This window comes from Pinus tabuliformis, chromosome 4_1 (assembly GCF_031772625.1).
Source record: "Pinus tabuliformis cultivar Carrire ecotype Pingquan chromosome 4_1, CPIR1, whole genome shotgun sequence".
In the NCBI taxonomy this organism is placed as follows: Eukaryota; Viridiplantae; Streptophyta; class Pinopsida; order Pinales; family Pinaceae; genus Pinus; species Pinus tabuliformis.
In genome coordinates this window covers 270,498,506-270,521,202 of record NC_142303.1, presented here as the reverse complement: position 1 = coordinate 270,521,202, position 22,697 = coordinate 270,498,506, and the positions used below count along the sequence as shown (strand labels likewise).

General features: G+C 38.8%; 1 protein-coding gene and 1 pseudogene across 1 annotated transcript; one reads left to right on the top strand and one right to left on the bottom strand.

Annotated features, from left to right (window-relative positions):
* The first annotated feature begins 9,560 nt into the window (after nucleotides 1-9,560).
* On the top strand, nucleotides 9,561-10,298 carry LOC149175305 (fasciclin-like arabinogalactan protein 21). Its single transcript, XM_089421109.1, has one exon. It carries the CDS (start codon nucleotides 9,561-9,563, stop codon nucleotides 10,296-10,298), a length of 738 nt encoding a protein of 245 aa, XP_089277235.1.
* Nucleotides 10,299-11,591: 1,293 nt separating this feature from the next.
* LOC149175304 (UDP-glycosyltransferase 72B1 pseudogene) lies at nucleotides 11,592-12,116 on the bottom strand (annotated as a pseudogene).
* Nucleotides 12,117-22,697: the final 10,581 nt, after the last annotated feature.

Below are 22,697 nucleotides of genomic sequence, written 5' to 3'. Positions count from 1 at the left end.
ATTCGGAAAAGGTGTCTAATCAGGTCATCTTGGGAGATTGTGCATAACTCTTTCTTGGAGAATCCAATTTCGATTAGACTAGTGGCATTGGAAAGAGGATGCATAGGAATACTGTAGGTCATGTTTCAAAATTGGAAGTTCCAAAATTACAGAGTTACAGTAGTTTCAAGATCGAGCTCCTAAAATCAAGAAAAAGCGAGATGAGGAAGTTTGATGGCAAGGATACGGTAAATTGGATGCTATAGATGGAGAAATATTTTGATCTACATGGTGTACCACTGTTACAAAAGGTATGTATTGCATCTATTTATTTAGAACCGTATCAATTTTTATGGTATAAAGGGATTTCTTCTCGTAAACCACTTGTCACGTGGTCAATTTTCGCGGAGGAAATGATAGCACATTATGAGGATACAAAGAGAAACACCTTCTTTAGCCAATTGATAAATCTCAAACACAAGTGTTCAATGGAAGAGCACATTGAGGAATTTCAAAAATTGAATATAAGGGTAAATGATAATCTAGAGAAGAAAAGGATTGATGTCTTCATAGGTACTTTAAAAGATAACATTCAACATGAGGTTCATCTTTGGGAACCTGATTCATTGGAGAAGGCATTCAGGTGGGCAAGAAAAATTGAAAGCAAAATTATGGAAACAAGGAATCCCACCACTCACGACTATAATTATGGAAGTGCTTTTTCTCCTAGCCTTCCACAATTTACAAGGTTTACACCACAACGATTGTAAGAAAAAAGATAAAAAGGGCTTTGTTACAATTATGATAGAAAATACATTAAAGGTCATAAGTGTGCTGAGAAGAAATCATTTTACATAGATTATGAAGAGGAGGAAGAAAAGGATCAAGAAACATCAAAATAAGAGGATATACACTAGGAACCAACCCCGAAGAAAGAAGAAATGAATCCAACCATATCTTGTAAAGCATTGGCAAGAATTACCACTCCTCAAACTCTCAAGATAGAAGGACATATCAAGAAGAAAAAGGTTCATCGAGAAAGAATAAATGAATCTGACCAGATCTTGTAATGCATTCGAAGAAATTACCACTCCTCAAACTCTCAAGATAGAAGGACATATCAAGAAGAAAAATATTCAAGCAGTGAAAGATCACATCGAGAATCAACAACAAGTTCTCCAACTTTTAAAGGATAATGCCACTTTGGTGCAGAGTCGAATGAAACAACTGGCAGATTAACATCATAGTGAAAGAAGTTTTGATGTAGGTGATTGGATATTTTTACAGCTACGTCTCAAGCAAGCAATTTATGAGAAGGAACTGTTGGCAATATTACATGCACTTAAGAAATGGTGACCTTACCTAATGGGAAGAAACTTCAAGGTAAAAATGGATCATGATAGTCTTAAATACTTTTTAGAACAAAGATTATCTTTAGAAAAACAGAAAAAATGGGTCACAAATATGTTGGGTTATGACTTTGAAATCATCTACAAAAAAGGGGAAGCAAAATGTTGTTATAGATGCACTCTCAAGAAAGGATGAGGATGTGGAAGCATTGTTATGTGCTATTTATACTATCCAACTATATTGGATACACGAAGCAAGGGATGAATGGAAAAAGGACAAAGAAGTTTGGCCGCTCATTCAAAAGTTGCAAAAGATCCCAGTTCAAACAATATTTCCAGAACTTTACGAGGAAGTAAAAATCATATTGGAACCTAGAGCATTCACATAAACAAGAACCCGACAGTTAGGAAATCGATCAATTTCAGAGTATCTCATAAAGTGGAAGAACTTACCCATTGAAGATTCCACATGGGAGGACAATAATTTTGTACAAAAGCATCAAGAACTACTCAAGCATTGAGGACAACACTTTTTGAAGGAGAGGAGCATGTTAGGTTCCTATACTACTAGTGTAACCCCTTATTGTTATTAGTACAACCCCTTTATTATATTGTTGTGCCCATTTAGTCCCCGTATTGTTATTATTGTGCCCCATAGAAACCCACTATTGTTATTATTGTGCCCTTACATTATTATTGTTATGTCGGCTCTGATTATATTATGACCCCTTAGACTCCTATATATAGAAAGGAGGTCTTGTCATTTGTATCATCCAATAATTATTCATTTGTGTAATGTAAAGGAGGTTTCCCCCTCGAAGAGGCTGAATTCTAAGGCATTGATCTATTTTTTCTATCTTTTTGTGAGCTAGTTTCATAACAAGAGCCATCTCATAAGGTACTATTTGATTTAATGTTATGTTTTGATCTCTTGAATAATATCTGGATGAATTCATGAAGGGCTATTGGAACAAGAGTTGGATGGAAATTCCTGAAAGAAACATGATGAGGAAGAAGTAGACATATGATGAAGGTTCCAGATATGTATATAGAGGGCCACTTTCCATGAAGAAAGGAATGTCATGACGAACCAAGAAGGAAAGTGATGGATGGCTAAATGCCCTACAAGGAAGAAGCTCAACTGAATTTCATGAGATCAAGGAAAGAAATTGATCAAGAAGCTGAAGGACCCATGGAGAAGAAACTACTGATGAAAAGGAGAGTCCTTAGTTAAGAGGGAGCTTTGACAAATCCCTAATTTAGAGGGAGCTTGGGAAAGTTCCTGATCAGAGGAAACTTGGGTACATTCCTTTACAAGAATGGGCATATCTTCCCTAGTTGAGAGGAAGAGATAGATACAACATTCTTGTCTTCATTTGGGAAGAAAGAATCGAGGATTGGGTAATCATCTGGAATTTGATGCTCTTTGAGGATGTGTAGCGCATCCAAGATAAGATTAGGCAAGAGGATCGATATTCTTTGAGGGCTAGGAACCCAAGATAAGAATAGTCCTAGAAGGTCATACTCAGTGAACACCCAGATGGGTATGTACCTTGAGAGACAATGATGAAGCTGTCTATAGTCACTGGTATCGCCAACGTTGTGCTCTGATATGATAAGAGATATAGTTGTCAGTCAAGGCCTTGTTGTGGAAACAATGTTGGTTACTATGACACTATATAGATGGGTTACCAATCTGGTTCTTCTTATGAAAATTCTTCAGATTGAGAATGACCAAGTACCATTATGAATACCTCCCTAGTTAAGAGGGAGTGTTGAAGAAAGTGTCACTAGGTTCGGTCTTCATAATGACATGATCTTTATAAATGATGAAATAAAAGGAATAAAAATTATTTTTGTATGCCTTGCTACATGGGTTTCATGAGAAAGAGGTTTATATATTAGTGGCTCCCATTGAGAGCCTTAGGATTTATTATTGAGTCAAAGAGTCAAAGTCATGTATGAAGAGCTCTTCTTTAGCCTATGTTAAATGCATACAAGTATATAGAAATGTCTAACAACCCTCCAAAGAAAAGCACAATCCCTCTTGAAGAAGTTGGCCAACAAATAGAATTAAAAGAAGTCGTGTCGGCTCATATAAGGAGACACATCGGTTCACTCGGTCAAGTTGGTTTATTATGGAGACAAAACTACTATAAACACCTAGCTAGAGTCTGCGCAAAATTACAATAAAAAAAAACTCGGATTCTCTATAATTTTCGGATTGTACAGGTATGAGATTCTTCACATTACAGCGAGGTTCAATGTTTCAAATGGAGGAGAACATCTGTGTTTTTCGGATGGGTATTACAGAAGATGATGTCTCGGCCTCCTCATAGTAAACACGGTCTTGGCATACTAAAACACAGTCACAGTCTCATGTGTAATGAAGAGTAATACACCCTCGACATACTCTCTAGACATAGTCACAGTCTCAGATGATAAAAATATTAGTGATCTCACAATAAACAATCTCCGCCTTGGCCTACATTCTAGACGAAGTCATGATCTCGACATAGATGTTATCATGGCGTTCGTATAGATACAATCATGACCTTGATGGAGAAGATCATTATCTCAGTGGATCTAAGTGCAGATCTCATACACATATATATCTCATATATTGTTGTTATGGTGAAGATCTCGGTGAGCATGCAACAATAATGATCTCGGTGGGGTAGTAGTAATGATCTCAATGTTACAACAATGATAACTTCAGTAGCAGTGATGATGATGATGATCTCACCAGTGACAAAGAAGAGGATTGGTGTCTTGGTTTTGGAGTGGCCTAATAGGTCAAGGGTCATGTTCTTCGTATTCGTCAATTGGAATCTCTATAAGAATAATTTGTGTGGGTTTTCCTCTCAAAGAGTGAGAGGTTTTGGCCCCTCATAGCCTACATGTTGTTTCTCTTGTCTACTTTTGTTCATGTATTGGTTATTGTTTGATGAAAAAGAATGTTAATAATCTAAACAAGAAGAAGAACCTAATCTAAAGAAGTTAAAAATGTATTCACATGCAGTCACTAATGAAGAAGAAATCTCCTAATGTTGATGCCCTACATTTCTTCAATAGAAACACCCCAATTCATTCTATATTTGATCAATAGAACTTTGTTAATCTAGGTTGTCATTGATGTCAATAGTTGATGTCAATCATTGATATGGTAGTGACTAGGATGACAAATATTCTTGAAGATGCTAGAGGATGAATACAACTCTTGTTTAAGTTGTCAAGACACAAATGAAGTTTTAATCATGTATCTTGATCATAATAAAAGACTACCATATCACTGTACTTGATGAAGGCCTAGAAGAAATACACATGATGACATGTCCTACCTCCAATGATGTGAAGCTTGATGTCCTTACCTCCAGTGATCCTAATAATGAAGACTACATTATGATGGTGACCATATGTGTAAGAAGACAAGGCGATGAAAAAGGCAATCAAAGACATGATGATGGTGACCCAATGAAAAAGAAAGCAAGTACATTATTAAGAAGACAATCAATGAAGAAATCAATCTAACCAATTACCTCACCAATTTGCTTAGAAACATCTAAGCCTTGCAACACCTTTACCATCATCTTATTTGCCTTGGCCATCACTGTTTTTGCTTAGAAACATCTAAGCCTTGCAACACCTTTACCATCATCTTATTTGCCTTAGCCATCACTGTTTTGTCTTTTCCCAGCAATAACAATGCAATTCTAACAATTCATCCTTACTTAAAATAAAATTATAAAAAAAGGTGTAACAACATAATCTAAATAACTATATAAAATAATATAAATGGTCTCAACTTTATGTAAAATAATATAAATTGTCTCACCTTTATATATATAAATTATTCTCACACATATTTAGTGTTTCTTTAGGTCATACCAACCTACCCATTAAGCTATTTAGCATTAATTGCTTTATTGGATAAGAAGGGGATTTATTATTTAGTGATACCACTACACTCCTCTCTTATGATTGGAATTTATTATTCCACTTATATTTTATTGAAGTAAGCATTGATAAATTTTTGAAATAAATATTTACGCCGTAAGGCGTTCCCTCTGAGAGGAACTCCCCTCCATGCCGCGCTGTCTGGTTATGGGCCCTTAGATCGATTGTTAGACGATGGAATAAACTCCAGCCATTAGATCGTCTTCCATCCTTAAGACAGTTGTGACTCAATGATGGGCCTTCTCCCACCACATCACCAAGGGCCTCTTCACCTACGCCGATCTGCAAAAGCTGCCCAACGGAACAAACCTGGAAGCCATTGCCGCCCACTACAACCTCGTCGTCACAGGTAATTCTCACGGAGGTGGCCGCCAAGATTCCATCTCTCCCTCCACTCAGATGCCGGCCGAGTATCATCCAGTGTACATTAATGGAGTTCTTGTCTCGCATCCTGACATTCTCAATGACGGGCTGTTAGCGATCCATGGCGTCGACAAGCTGCTTCTTGATCTTGATCTTGATCACAGTAATTATGACACAACTGCGGGAGCCCCTGTTCCTGCAATGATGTCACCATCACCATCATCATCAACTAGTCCTGGTCCTGATCATCCCCTGAATGTCATAACGCCCTTCATGCTGCAAGATGCAGCGCTCAGTCTTAGAGATCGGGGTTACAGCATCCTCGCCTTGGCCATGCGCATCAAGTCCCCTGAGCTTCTGCGCCTGCAAAACCTCACCATCTTTACTCTCAGCGACGATTCCATTTTCTCAAGCGTAGGCCAAGAATTTTCGAACAATGTGAGGTACCATGAACAGGGACTACAGAAAAAGCCGGAAGAAAGACTGTTTCGACCTCGTTAGGAGGATTCAACTGTTACTTCCATTGTTTGAAGAACTTCGAGAATTGTAGGGACCCCTTCCTCGGGTGGCAGGGGAGTGCTTTTCTTCGCTACGAAAAACATTCCATTCTGCGAAAAGACTGCTTCAACTCTGCCATGATGGAAGCAAACTGTACCTGGTAATGATCACTTCATTCATTCTCTTCTCGATGCCTCTCCTTTGCATCAACTCTTTCTGGGCAATATATTTCTTGGTCGTTCAGAAAATCATTTGGAATACACAATGCTTCACCTGTTTTCATAGATAAAATTGTGTTTGAGCACATTTCTTTATCTTTCAGCTACACATTACATAGAGGTTTGTTTTCATGGTTTTTAATCACGGCGGAGGATTAATTTGGGGTTTCAGCTTTAATGGCGTGATCCAGTCTTTGGACGGTGAAGCAATTTCGGGCAGATTCCATGCTCTGACCGAAGAACTAGATCGTATTCTAGATGGCATGCCATATGATTTATTAGAGATTTCAGATGAAGTCAGAGAGCAGGTGAGTATTGCCTGTTGTCCAATCTCCTCTTCCTTACCCCTATCATATCGATTTTTTCCTTCTCAACATGTCTTGGTACCCCACGCTACATCTTTTCGGTTTCTATCAGTAGGCTCTCGATGCAGACATATTTCAATAATCAAGAAAGTTGCAAATGAATGAGTCCAAGTACTATTCGAGATCAAAACAGAGGATCATTTTGAATCCGCTGAACTGATTCTATTGTATTAGCCTGTTGTAAATGTTGCGGGAGAGGACATTCCATAGTGTGTCGGATATGCTAAAGGGTAGGAAGATATGAAGATCTGTAAGGTAACAAAAGAGAAAACATACATTTACCCTATCAGGTGGAGATATCCTCTTTTTAACTAACCAGGTTTGTCATAGTTCTACCAAATGCCTTTCCAGACATCATCCAATCGCACTACATTCCTAACCTATTTTTAGAATTAGTTCTGGACTTTAATTTTAGATGTAAAAGTTTTCATTTGATGCTTCCTGTGTGGTTCATCTATCTACTTCGTGCAGTACAATTCCCATATACGAGCCTTATGAACAGAAGGTATTATAAGCAACAGATATTTGTATGACTGACTTTTAAGAATGTCAGATTACCCATGTATACCCATTTATTGCCTTCTTTATATTTGTTTGAGACCAGATTGTTTCACAAGTAATTCTTTTGGCAAGATTCATCTTATTTTTATAGATAATGATAATATTCAGATGCTTATTTTTTAATTGTTTGCTTGTCTTGGATAATTTTATGATATTATTTTTCATTTTTATGTAACTTCTCTCAAGACTCACCCCACCCTCTGGCCTGTAAGCAAGAGTGAGATACACTTTCATTGCTTATGGAAAGCCTCAATCAACAATTAGCTCATGAAGAGTGAACATGTCACATGTGTGGTTTGAAGCCAGGTGGAGATGATAACAATTACTCCTCTGAACCACTTTAGCCAGATCAAAACAAAATTCTATGATGTTATCTGTTCAATGGGACAGACCTCTCCACTTATTTTCTCTGTTTATTCTTTGTTGAAGATATGCTGCTGTTCTTTTTTTCCAAATCTCTAGCTCTATCTGTTTATTTTGACCTACAGAAACCATAGCAGCTTTATTTATTCTTACTTGTGAATCTTTGTTTCATATTTATATTATTTAGTCTGCCAGCAAGGGGATTTTTTTTAGTGATGTTAGTTTTCCCTCTTTAGTTTGCATTCCATTCTGATGTTTGGTCTAAAAAATTTGGACGACATTGCGCTGAATATTCATAATGAAATTCTTTTATTTTTCCAATGGAAAACTTTATAACTTTTATATTTATGAAAGAGAAAGTTACATTCTGAAGGAGTCGAGGAATTGTAAACGTGAGAAACCATTAAGTGAATTTTGCGTATTGGTTGGATCTGAAATTTCATTCTGCATCAGATGAGTACGTACACTTAAAATTTGAATAGACCTTCAAAGAAATAAATTGAAAATGCGACTAAAAAAGTAGCTTGCTTTCTTTCCCTCCAAAATATTGACAAGAAACACATTATTTCGTGATTTCCAGTTTATCTCACTCTGGGTCTGTCCAAAGTATGCAGGGTGGTGCTCGTTGGATCCAGAATTTGAATCTGTTAGACACCTAATCTGCCAAGGGTTAAGGTGTGGGCGCTGAACGGTCTAATGGAGTCCAAGAGACCACTTGGAATGTGAAACCAAGGGTCACTCCTATGTATTATAAATGTGTATTATTGTGAATAATAATGCATTCAATGCTTATCCTTCATATTTGGTCTTCCCCATGGTTATGTTTAACATGGTATGAAAAGTGCAGGGGATTTCCTACCCTACTCAAATTTGAGCCACTGGTTTTGTGGCGTCTCTGTGCATGACAATTCTACTATTAGTCCCAAATGTAATGAATGTGCCATCAGATAAATTCTAGCTGCATTCTTTGCCAGTTCTGTCATAGTAACTCCTCTGTTCTTTGTCTACGCTTCAGGCTTTCAGGCACCAGCATGGGCTCCTCCGACGCCTGTCACCTGCGCTCTTCCTGTCACCTGAGTTTTATGCAATTCTCTATGTGTTGAATGCTATCTTTTGTGTAGGATTCTCCTTCAACTAGCACGCTGCCCATACCAAGTTACTACGCTGCTCTCCCCACTTGCGCAATGAAACTGTGCGTTATTTTCTGTTCTTTTGAAAGTCTTCATACGTTGCGGCACCCACACCGCCTCTCCAATACATACATAGTTGCCACTCCTTAGCTCCGTGGACCTCCTCCCAATCCAAACGCCTTACACTCCAAACGATGTATTCTCCAAACGCTTTAACTGAAATACCATTCATGCTTTGTGTGTTATTGATATTGTTATCTGTTTTTGGAGGAGTCAAGTTTCTTATAGAGAAGCGTGATATGTGCACTAATATGATGCATCAATTGTCCTATTGGGAGCGAAAGAGAACGAGATCACAGGGATCAAAGGCTATTATATGTCTCTACAACGTATTGCCATCCGTAGCTCTCACTGACTTCGTAACTCAATATTCTTTTGGCCACACAGAATTCCAACCGAGAATCTTGTTACGCCGTAAGGCGTTCCCTCTGAGAGGAACTCCCCTCCATGCCGCGCTGTCTGGTTATGGGCCCTTAGATCGATTGTTAGACGATGGAATAAACTCCAGCCATTAGATCGTCTTCCATCCTTAAGACAGTTGTCACTCAATGATGGGCCTTCTCCCACCACATCGCCAAGGGCCTCTTCACCTACGCCGATCTGCAAAAGCTGCCCAACGGAACAAACCTGGAAGCCATTGCCGCCCACTGCAGCCTCGTCGTCACAAGTAATTCTCACGGAGGTGGCCGCCAAGATTCCATCTCTCCCTCCACTCAGATGCCGGCCGAGTATCATCCAGTGTACATTAATGGAGTTCTTGTCTCACATCCTGACATTCTCAATGACGGGCTGTTAGCGATCCATGGCGTCGACAAGCTTCTTCTTGATCTTGATCTTGATCACAGTAATTATGACACAACTGCGGGAGCCCCTGTTCCTGCAATGATGTCACCATCACCATCATCATCAGCTAGTCCTGGTCCTGATCATCCCCTGAATGTCATAACGCCCTTCATGCTGCAAGATGTAGCGCTCAGTCTTAGAGATCGCGGTCACAGCATCCTCGCCTTGGCCATGCGCATCAAGTCCCCTGAACTTCTGCGCCTGCAAAACCTCACCATCTTTACTCTCAGTGGCGATTCTGTTTTCTCAAGCAAAGGCCAAGAATTTTCGAACAATGTGAGGTACCATGTGGTTCCCAACATGAGGCTGCCTTTGGCAGATCTGGTGCAGCTTCCGACGGGCACAAGATTGAAGACTCTCCTCCATGGGCAATCGCTGGTTGTGAGCGACAGCAAACCCTTCTCTGTCAATTATGTGGGTATAAAGATTGCGGATGTTTTCAGCAACAGATGGATAGTCGTGCATGAGATTCTTCGGCCGCTCATAAGCTCTGTGGATCCGATGGAGTGGGCTTCCAGCGATAGCAGCGAGATTCTTCGGTCCCTCTTGATGAGCTCAGAGGATCAGATGGGGTTTTACAGAAACAGCAGCACTGGTGATCATCATGAGTAGTAGTAGGTCAATAAGGAGCTAAAGATTCTTTTATTTTAGTTGTTGTCTGTGTATTTGTGATGTATTTTGCCTTTGCAATTTGAGTACAGTGGTATCCATGAGAAATCATGTCCAGGAAGCAAGCAATTAAATGTCTATGAATGCAGCATGTTATGTTCCTCTATCAAGAAGCCACATTTTGCTTGAACTGTAATGGAACAATGGCAATTTATATAATGGTTCTGATTCCTTTAATTCTTTTCTTTCATGGTTTCTTAATTTTCTGTATGTCAAGTATGACTTCGCGCTTTCATTTCTTTTCTCTGTCATGAGAATCTCCTTAAGCCATGGATTTTCTTTATCGATGGGAAACAACCATAGAGCTGAGATGGTTCAAAGAGAAACTAAAATGGAATGCCAGTAAACGAGTAGAATTCACAGAAGAGGCCAGATCGCCATAGATACTGCATTGCCAGTAATAATAATAAACATGCCATTTCATCCAGATCCTTCAAAGAAATGTGAGGGTGCAATCTTCTGATCGAAACTAGCAAAGTCTGCTGAGCGTTGTTAAGAGCACACGTAATGAAATTCAAGATTGCAGAATATTAAGGAAATTTGATTACTAAAATGTTTTGGAATCTGCAAATCAAATTAAATTGCCTGAAAGTTATATCGTAATTCAATCACCTGAAATTTATCATAATTACAAGGATGTTGAACACCATTTAGCACTGATATTTGCCATGCATGAAGAAGTCTGCAATTTTTTGTGTCGAAGAATAGCATTCAAGTCTAATGGGCTCAGAGAAGTAAATCTAGGATTATGGCACGAATGCTTATGCAACTGCGTGAGTGAACTCTCTGAATTCTGGCATGGGGTTGTGGTTCATAAAGCCTTGCACCATCTGCAAAATAGTTTTAAGAGTGGATAGGTATACCCTTTCAGGAGTTCGAAAATATTTATGCCGTAAGGCGTTCCCTCTAAAAGGAACTCCCCTCCATGCCGTGTTGTCTCGTTATGGCCCTTTAGATCGATTGTTAGACGATGGAATAAACTCCAGCCATTAGATCGTCGGTGAAAAATGTTGTAGGCGGTTCAGATTATTGGAATGTCGTAGGCAGTTGAGAATATTGCACTTTTTAGAAACCATTTTCGTGATGTTTTCCATCCTTAAAATAGTTGTCACTCAATGATGGGCCTTCCCCTCAATTTTGCCATCCCCTTCTTCATTTCCATTCCCCCTCTCCTTCCATTAATTCCCTTGCCGCTCTTTCCACTTCCTCTCTCTTCACCAATGCATCTGCACCCTTCTACGCTTCAATGCCCACCTTCATCTCCTTCACTAGAAGGAAGGCATTCATTCTCTGTTCAGCAAAGAGAGGCCAAACGATCATCGACACTCCATGTAAGATGCTTTCGATCGTTGAATTCCAACCGCAATGAAAAAGGAAACCGTCTGTGGATGGATGAGAGAGGACAGAAATCTGAGGCGCCCATGAATCCACCACAAATCCACGGTCCTGTATTCGAGTCTCGAAACCCTCAGGTAGAACCTCCCTCATATCTGCTTCGGTAGTCATCGTGGATTCAGTTGGAGGAGGAGGCTCCTTACGCAACACCCAAAGGAACCGTTGCACACTTGCTTCTAGCCCCAAAGCTAGTTCATGAATCTGATTCTCCGACAGGGTGCCGCGGCTCCCAAAAGAAACGAACAGAACTATCGAGGCGGGCTGGCGGTCCAGCCATTTGAGGCAGCCCTCCTTCTCAAACTTCTCTTCAGATTCTGAAAGAGACAAAGCTATTAGCAGCCCAATGGGATAAATACAAGGGGTCATTTCAACAGCGCTCAGAACCTTCCTTCCTTGAGAGCTTTTATTTGTGCTGGTTCCATTTCTTGGCATGTATTTATCAGAATTCCATGATCTTCCTGAAGTCGAAGGGAATGTTGAATGAACCAGTTGAATGAAATATTAGATCTGTCTAGAAGAGGGTCTGGCAAATCTATTCCGAGAATCGGCGGAAGGCCCATCAGAAAGAAATTATAATTAAAGTGGATGTAGTGTATATGTGATGTGGAAATGTCATGGCCTAGATTGTCAATCATAGCAACTCTCTGATTAGGACGTGGTTTAATATGGGGATATGTGTTCCAGCTTTTTGAATGCATGTGAAACTAAGCTGCCATGTTGTAGTCTTCTAGACTTGTGTAACTGGTTCTGTTTCCTTGGTTAAGTGCAGGTTTCAGTTGATCAAATAAAAACTGCAAATAAGTACACTGATGACACCATCTATGCTGGAGAAAAACTTATAATTCCTTGAGAGGGATATGGGAGCTCAGATTATATTTGAAAGTTTGTAGTACAGGTTGTCATGGAATTTGTATGCAGTAATTTGCACAACAGCCTCAAGTCCCCAGTCTTGATTAGATATAAGAGGTCGTCCAGTCCAGTTTGAGTTTTGGATTGTTTATGGTAGGTTATCTATCACAAATTTTAAGGAAATATGTGATAAGCCAGTTGGAAATTTATTTGTTTTGTTTATACAGGTTTCTTTTAGATTTGTTACTTAGGGGCATGATGTCATGTTCTAGAGATACCCTGTCCATGTATCTTTACTATCTCGTAAAATGCAAGTTGAATGCTAATCATGCCAGAGTCCAGTGATTCTTTGGAAACTCATGTAGCATATGGGTGATTGGTGTGCCCTGCATGACAATGCTACCCTGCGTTTATTAATAAGCTTTATCGTTGTATTGAACTCTTGTATTTTGGTGAGTGGTCTGACTCTATTTATCAAGTATCTTTATTCTTTGTTCCACCTTATTGTAGAGCATTTCTTAGCGTAGTTGCTGTTGAGCTTTTTGAATGCATGTGAAACTAAAGTTGCCATCTTGTTCCCTTCTATCCATTGTATAAGACTTGTGTAATTGGTTCTGTTTCCTTGGTTGAGTGCAGGTTTCAGTTGATCAAATAAAATCTGCAAATAAGTACACTGATGACACCATCTATGCTGGAGAAAAACTTATAATTCCTTGAGAGGGATATGGGAGCTCAGATTATATTTGAAAGTTTGTAGTACAAGTTGTCATGGAATGTGTATGCAGTAATTTGCACAACAGCCTCAAGTCCCCAGTCTTGTTTAGATATAAGAGATCGTCCAGTCCAGTTTGAGTTTTGGATTGTTTATGGTAGGTTATCTATCACAAATTTTAAGGAAATATGTGATAAGCCAGTTGGAAATGTATTTGTTTTGTTTATACAGATTTCTTTTAGATTTGTTACTCAGGGGCACGTTGTCATGTTCTAGAGATACCCTGTCCATGTATCTTTACTATCTCGTAAGATGCAAGTTGAATGCTAATCATGCCAGAGTCCAGTGATGCTTTGGAAACTCATGTAGCAAATGGGTGATTGGTGTGCCATGCATGACAATGCTACCCTGCGTTTATTAATAAGCTTTATCGTTGTATTGAACTCTTGTATTTGGTGCCTCCAGAATTATTAATTTCCAACCCATATTGTGATGTCAATGATTAGTATTTGTCATTTGGTATGCATAACAACCTTTAACTTCTTTTGATAATAAAAAATGCAGGCTGCATACTGGCATTTGCCTCTCAATTGGACTATTTAATGGTTATTTTCCACAAGTAAATAAACAGTGTTCATTTCATGCATGTGAAACTAAGCTGCCATGTTGTTCCCTTCTATCCATTGTATAAGACTTGTGTAACTGGTTCTGTTTCCTTGGTTAAGTGCAGGTTTCAGTTGATCAAATAAAAGCTGCAAATAAGTACACTGATGACACCATCTATGCTGGAGAAAAACTTATAATTCCTTGAGAGGGATATGGGAGCTCAGATTATATTTGAAAGTTTGTAGTACAGGTTGTCATGGAATGTGTATGCAGTAATTTGCACAACAGCCTCAAGTCCCCAGTCTTGATTAGATATAAGAGGTCGGCCAGTCCAGTTTGAGTTTTGGATTGTTTATGGTAGGTTATCTATCACAAATTTTAAGGAAATATGTGATAAGCCAGTTGGAAATGTATTTGTTTTGTTTATACAGGCTTCTTTTAGATTTGTTACTCAGGGGCATGATGTCATGTCCTAGAGATACCCTGTCCATGTATCTTTACTATCTCGTAAAATGCAAGTTGAATGCTAATCATGCCAGAGTCCAGTGATTCTTTGGAAACTCATGTAGAAAATGGGTGATTGGTGTGCCTTGCATGACAATGCTACCCTGCGTTTATTAATAAGCTTTATCGTTGTATTGAACTCTTGTATTTTGGTGAGTGGTCTGACTCTATTTATCAAGTATCTTTATTCTTTGTTCCACCTTATTGTAGAGCATTTCTTAGCATAGTTGCTATTCAACTTTTTGAATGCATGTGAAACTAAAGTTGCCATCTTGTTCCCTTCTATCCATTGTATAAGTCTTGTGTAACTGGTTCTATTTCCTTGGTTGAGTGCAGGTTTCAGTTGATCAAATAAAATCTGCAAATAAGTACACTGATGACACCATCTATGCTGGAGAAAAACTTATAATTCCTTGAGAGGGATATGGGAGCTCAGATTATATTTGAAAGTTTGTAGTACAGGTTGTCATGGAATGTGTATGCAGTAATTTGCACAACAGCCTCAAGTCCCCAGTCTTGTTTAGATATAAGAGATCGTCCAGTCCAGTTTGAGTTTTGGATTGTTTATGGTAGGTTATCTATCACAAATTTTTAGGAAATATGTGATAAGCCAGTTGGAAATGTATTTTTTTTGTTTATACAGATTTCTTTTAGATTTGTTACTCAGGAGCATGATGTCATGTTCTAGAGATACCTTGTCCATGTATCTTTACTATCTCGTAAAATGCAAGTTGAATGCTAATCATGCCAGAGTCCAGTGATGAGTTTTACTATCTCGTAAAATGCAAGTTGAATGCTAATCATGCCAGAGTCCAGTGATGCTTTGGAAACTCATGTAGCAAATGGGTGATTGGTGTGCCCTGCATGAAAATGCTACCCTGCGTTTATTAATAAGCTTTATCGCTGTATTGAACTCTTGTATTTGGTGCCTCCAAAATTATTAATTTCCAACCCTTATTGCGATGTGAATGATTAGTATTTGTCATTTGGTATGCATAACAAGCTTTAACTTCTTTTGATAATAAAAAATGCAGGCTGCATACTAGCATTTGCCTCTCAATTGGACTATTTAATGGTTATTTTCCACAAGTAAATAAACAATGTTCATTTCAGATGGCATTTTCTCTTTGAAACTGTGCCTCTGGACAACAGCCTGCTAACTTAACTGAACATTCATAAAGCTCTGCCAAATCTTAGTAGTTCATGGCCTATTTTAAATTCTATCAAACTTATTCGAACTAACACAGTATTTACTTAAGCGGGGTCATTTCACACTGCTTAGTACAATAGAATGATCTTTCTTGAAATAGAATAAGTACTTCAAAAAAGTACCTATGAATTTTACTCATAGTTATTTGACTTTAACCTTAACAGAATCCTCTGCGGAATCCCTATATGTCTTCTGGTACAATGTGTCTCTTGTTTTACCCAAAAAAAAAAAAAAAAGAAGCAAAAAGGGCATCCTGGCCTTACAGAGCCCGACATTAGAAACTGCCAATGTCAAGTATAGTAGCTCTGCTATCCACCTAAGGAACCTTGAAGGTATATTTTCAGGGAGCAAACGCTCAGCTCCCGCGATAGCCTGCAAACAATGTTTTAATTTAGAATAGAATTATCATGGTAAATTGGTATAAGAATATTAGTATAAAAAATCACCGAGTTATAAGCCTAAATATTGGCAAAGGCTAATTCTTCATGTGGCATAATCAATTAGCCATGTTATCTTGCTACATGATGCAAAAAAATGACCCATGGATCCTAATACTTTTTAGGGCTCTTTTTCAATTCAATAAGCTTTTCTTCTTCTTCTTCTTCTTCCTGAGATGGTAAAGATAATGACTCAAGAATGACTCTAAGCTTACTAGATAACCAAATTCTCAACATACCTTGCAATGCATATTTGTTACACCTCTATTATAGACCAAGACAAATGTAACAAATCAATGTACACTAGTGCATCAATATGATTGTTTTCACATAAGGCTTGATCATTAAAAGGACATTAAGGTTTGTACCTTTTGGGACAATTGCTAGTATAGTCAACATCAGAGAAAATACAAACGACCCAGAATATGAGAGAAAATACAAATGACCTAGATCCATTAAAACCTTGAAAGTTTGTTCATGAACTCTCTGAATCTGGTATAAAATGTGTGCTGTATTTGAAACTTCAATTTGCCATTAAATTAATGGGACATGAATTCCCACAAAGCAGTTCAAAAATGTGCAATTAAGTTGAGCTTTCATCTTGTCATTCAATTGATGGACACTCAATATTAAATATAAGATAAATATATAGGAGTAGCATGTGAGTGTTAGATTTATAAAGAAGATTCTTTTTATTATAAATAAAAATATAGATAGTTAGTTTCATTTTAAAGGGTTATAAATATGAGTTATAAATACAAGACTTAATAGGTTGTAAATATTTAAAGTGTTGTAAATATGAGTTATTAATTGTTTTTACTCAAAATCTGATAAATAGCAATTTAGCAATTTCTTTTTAATTGAGTGACTTAAATTCATGTTTTTTTAGGTTGAAGGTAAAGCCACTAAAGTGCAAAAATTGTGATGCCAATAATTAGAGGGATTGTCATCATGGGGTGATAAGAAATTTAATATTCCAAGAAGAGGAGGTAGTAGTAGATTCTAAATAAATTAGCAATGCAACAACATAAATGTTTGCAACAAATTTAGAGAGATCCACCTTGTTGAATAATGCACACACTACATGGATAATGGATTTCCCCACTTTATGCCTTACGGCGTTTTCTTTGCAACATCTGGTGCAAATGCTAGTTAATGTCATACTCAGACGATGTTGTCACCAACTTTAGATATGTATGAGATATCTTATATCTGAGGTATATGGACAAGAATACAGTCTTTATGAATTATTATAAATTCAAGTCTTTTTTGAAATATATTCAATGGAGTTGTGTAAGATTGATCTAAATGTAATGGACTTTTAACAATTATTTTATTTGCGTTATAACAAATTAATTATTTTATTTACGTTATAACAGATTCCTTACATTTGAGCTGATGTAATATTAATTATTGATATGATATTCTTTCTTTTTTTAACTTTAAAAATAAAAATAGTTATTTATTGATATGATATTTCTTTTTTTCTTTTTTTACTTTAAAAATAGTATTTATTAATTTTTTATTTGTTATAAGGTCTTTTTTTTGCAAAGGCTAAATTTATCACTATTATTTTTCGTGTTTGACTAGCGTTCTTAACTTGTCGCTTGAGTAGTCATCACTTGTGGACATTTTACCTGTCAAAATCACCTTGGGATGTGTGTGTGTGTCACTTTTTCAAGAACATGTGGGTTCCATGCAAAAAGAACAATACTGTCAATGTAAATAAGAAGAGTGATTACTATCCAAACTATGGTAGTGTGAGTGTAATGTGCTTCTTCTAAACATGTCACTAACTTGTCAATATATAAATTCCACAAATAGTAAGGGATAAAGGGAAAACTTTCTTATTCTTTATATTGAAATTGATCTTTTCTAACTAACTTTCATTATTCCTTAAACTTAATAACGACTTTCTTGTATAATCTCATCATTGCAACTCTCAACTCTAAAGGAACCTTTAAATCTTAAATTCTCTCTGAAACACCTTTTTCTAGGCACCATACCAAGAGTTTTATTAAATTCAATGATGTAAAAAAGGGGGTCAGTTTTATTATCTCATGTTAAGTTATGGTATGTTCTATGCTTATAACAGTTTACTTCTTTTTCTTATTATATTCCACCGATTAGCAATCACATGTACATAAAGTAAAGTGCAGATAGAACATTAAACGATCGACAGAAAACAAGCCAAGACAAGAGACACAAGATGTGGCGGCTAGCCAAGGACAAACCCCACAATGTGTGGGGAAACCCTTTGATCAAATCTTCTTTTATCTTCAATAATTCAGCAGAGAGAAATAGTACAATAAATCTTATTCATATCAGCAGTAGCAAACCCTAGATCAGTAGCATCAGCATTAGCAGCTTCATTATCAAACTAGGGCAGACCATATCTCACAAACCGACAGTCGGATTGACTTCATTCCACCACCAAAAGTTTCAGCTTCCAGAGGAGGTTCAGATGAACCTACAGCGCAGTTCCGATGAGGAGATCTTCTAGGCCACGCAAGTCAATCTTTACTTCTGCAGTTGCAGCTTCAGTTTCAGCAGTTTCCGGCTTCAAACTAGGGTAGTCGATATCTTGCAAACCGTTCGTCGGATTGACTTCATTCCACCACCAAAAGTTGCGGCTTTCAAAGGAGGTTTAGATGAACCTACAGCGTAGTTCCAAAGAGGAGATCTTCTAGGCCACACAAGTCAATCTTTACTTCTGCAGTTGCAGCTTCAAATTCAACAGCTTCCTGCTTCACATGTGTGAGAGAGAGAGACCCATTTCAGCGCAGTAGAGAAGAGACTCATATCTGCGCAGTAGAGAGAGAGAGATGTGATGAGATGAGTGAGTCCAAATGAGGAAAAGTCCTCTTATATTTATACACAACGTTGGTGGGTGAATAGATGTGACTGTAGGGCTTCTGAGCCTACATGAGTTGTAGGTCGGCTTGATAATAATTCCATAATGAAAATAAATTCGCATCTCCATGAATACTTATCAGAATTGGATGATCTTTATATCAATCCTACACCTCTCGACGAGAGGAATCTAATAAAAATATTATTAGCCATGAATAAGATGACCCACATGAATTTTTGCCCTGGTTGCCAATTTTAACACTCCCTCTCAACCATGGAGAACTTCATCTGCAATCTGTCTATCGGTCGTTACTATTCATTCATCAAATGCATTTCCTTGTACAGCCTGACCCTTGCCCTGCTCTGCTCTATTTTGCCTGTTCTACATTGTCTTGTTCTGCCCTGCACTGATCTGTACTGTTCTGTTCTATTCTGCTCTGCTCTTGCATTTTTCTGTTCTACTCTGCTTTTGTCTGAATTATGGAGAAGAAGAAGTGATCGAGGATGTATCATACTGACTCAAAGTCAGTCTCAGAGTATGTACCACTGGTCCCAGACCAGTCTCAACCAACCCAAAGTCAGCGTCATAGTGAGTACAACTCCAATGGTCCCAGACCAATATCATCCTCCACTGACTCAAAGTCAGTCTCATAGTATGTACCACTGATCCCAGACCAGTCTCAACCGACCCGAAGTCAGCGTCATAGTATGGTACAACTCCTACCACTGGTCCCAGACCAGTATCATTGATCCCAGATCAATGGAGGTCATCCTAGCGTAGGGAGTACGGTAGTTACAACGATGCATCCATCGGTACTACTATGGTCCCTAACTTCATTTCCCTGCTCATTGATCAGATGAGAGGTACTTCCCATGAGTCCCAGACTGCATGGGTAGGATGCCTCGACAGGAGAACTAATCAATCCTGTCCTCACAAGAGAACACATCAATCCAGGCCTCACAAGAGAACACATCAATCCTGCTACAATTGCTATGGAGAACACATCAATCCTGCTACAATCGCCATGGAGAACACATCAATCCAGGCCTCACAGGAGAACTAATCATCCTGCTACACAGGAGAGCGAATCATCCTGTTCCATAAGAGAGCGAATCATCTTGTCCCACAAGAGAGTGAATCATCTTGTTCCAGTGTACACCACCAGGGGAGGGTGAGTCACCCTGTGGTCATATGTTGCTCCAGTAATCACCGCAAACCCTCAAGCTCCCAGAGCTCAATGTATGCAACATGCAGGACCCTTGTACAAGGGTTTCTTACCGACTCCAAGTCGTTTGGGAAAATCACAGATTAGATCTTTACTCGGGGCTTTGACAAGGTGTATCAACCTGTACACCATCTTAATGCGATGGAGCCTCCTTGCTCATCAACTTACCATATCCAAGATGATGTCTATCTGCTAGAGAAATCGACGAATACAGGATTCCTCAATAACCGAATTCCACCTCTGGTTGTTATAGAGAATCACAGTGGTATCCAATGTAAATCCAAGCAGCTCTCTAAAGAGCTTTCGCAACTAGACTACCTCACACGAGGTTATGCTAGCAAAAATATATCCTACTTCGGCGGTGCTCAAAGCCACCGACTTCTGCTTCCTGCTCATCCAGGATATCGAAGCAGATCCCAAGGTGAAACAGCACCCGGAAGTGCTCTTACGGTCCACCACACTGCCTACCCAATCAACATCAGTATATCCAAGTAGTCTCACATCTCCGGCAGTGTATCTTAATCCATGAGAGATTGTGTCTTGAAGACATCTCAGAAGATTCCTGGCATCAATCCAGTGAGGCTCAACCAAATATGAGCTCACAATGCTAACTGCAAAAAATATGTTCGAACGGAGGTTCACCAAGAACATCAATGCGAATGATTTTATGAAACTCAGAGGCATTTCCCAAATCTGGTCCGACATCACTACCATATAACTTCTAAAAGTTAAGATCCTCGAGGTAGTCACAGGCTTGCAGTCCATCATACCAAATCTTTCCAATATCTTTACCACATATTTCTCTTGAGATAGGAAAATTTCCCTTGGCTTCTGCCATACTTCAAGTCCTAGGAAGTAGTGCATCAGTCCTAGGTCTTTCATTTCAAATTCAGAGGCCAGCTCCCTCTTACATTTGTGAATGAGAGGGTCTGTACCTGTTAGAAAGAGGCCATCCACATACAACACCAGTATGAGAGGCTTGTCATCTTCAACCTTAAAGTAAAGGTTAGGATCGGCTTCACTCCTAGTGAATCCCAGCTTCATCAAGTAGCTATCGATCCTCTCATACCATGCTCGGGGTGCTTGCTTCAGCCCATAGAGAGCTTTCTTCAACCTACATACATGAGATTTTCGATCATAAATCTCAAATCCTTCGGGTTGCTCCACATAGACCTCTTCTTTGATCGAGCCATGCAAGAACGCAGTCTTGACATCCATTTGATGTAGGTTCCATCCTTGTGAAGCGGCAAGGGCTATGATCGAGCGGATGGTCGTATATCTGGCAACAGCTACAAATATCTCATCATAGTCTATACCTTCCTTTTGGGAGAAACCTCGAGCAACAAAACGAGCCTTATACTTTTCCGTGCTTCCATCTGCTGCAAGCTTTATCTTGTAAAGCCATTTGGAAGTAACAACAGTCTTGTCCTGGGGTTTGGGAACTACTTCTCAAACATCATTCTTTATGATAGACTCATATTCTTCGGTCATAGCGTCCTTCCATACTTGATGCTTGACGGCATCTGAGAATGACGAAGGCTCATTTTGTATGATCGTGCTCATGATGGTCAGGTATCCTTGATACCTATTAAGTTTCTTACTTTGACGGAAGGTTCCTCAGGGTGCAGCATGTCCTTCAGCATCATCAAGTAACCCCTTAAGCCATGAAGGCCTCTTCCTAGAAGAGGAAGGCTCAATCGGATCCATGGGTTCTTCTACATCATGTATTGATTCATCATCCTTTTCTTTCGGTTCCCTGGTGTCGGCTTCTTGATAGCTCCTCAAAGTTGGAAGATTGATCACCTTGCTGAGAGCCATATCTTCGTCAAAGGTGACATCATGACTAATTATGACTTCCCTTTGACCGGCTACATAGATTATATATCCTTTAGTATTTTCACCATAGCCCACGAAAATTCCCTTCTTTCTAGATGCTCCCAATTTATTTCTTTTCTCTTTCGGCACATGAAAGTATACAGGACTTCCAAAAATTTTAAAATGAGAAACATCAGGTTTCTTATCGGTGAATTTTTCTTCAGGAGTCTTGGAACCCAATGCTTGATGAGGGCATCAATTTTGTACATATACGACGGTGATTGTAGTTTCAGCCCATAGAAACATCAGAAGTCTTTGATCATGTAGCATGGCCCAGACAGCTTCCATCATCGTGTGGTTCTTCCTTCCCACCACACCATTCTGCTCAGGAGTATGTGGTGTAGTAGTCTCCCTCTTAATGCTAACCTCAGGTATGCCTGAGTGAACCAATTGTAATATATCAGAGGTCTTGCTTTGGCTTGATGGGAATGGTCCCCTTTTGATCTTTCCTTCAGCACATCCTGGACATACACCTTCATTCTCTATTCAGAATTCGGGCATCCCTATCACCATTTGTCTTGCACCGAGTATAGCTTTATAATGAAGGTGGGCAAACCTCCGATGCCAAAGTTCGGACTGAAGAGATGTGTCATAAGACATGACACCTAGCAGACTTCCATCGACCTGATATAATGAATCAACACTAAACCCAAGAGTAAAGGCATCTTTAACATT

What these genes read in the sequence shown, in the direction of transcription:
- LOC149175305 (XM_089421109.1), top strand. Translation starts at nt 9,561, where the DNA reads ATGCCGGCCGAGTATCATCCAGTGTACATTAATGGAGTTCTTGTCTCA.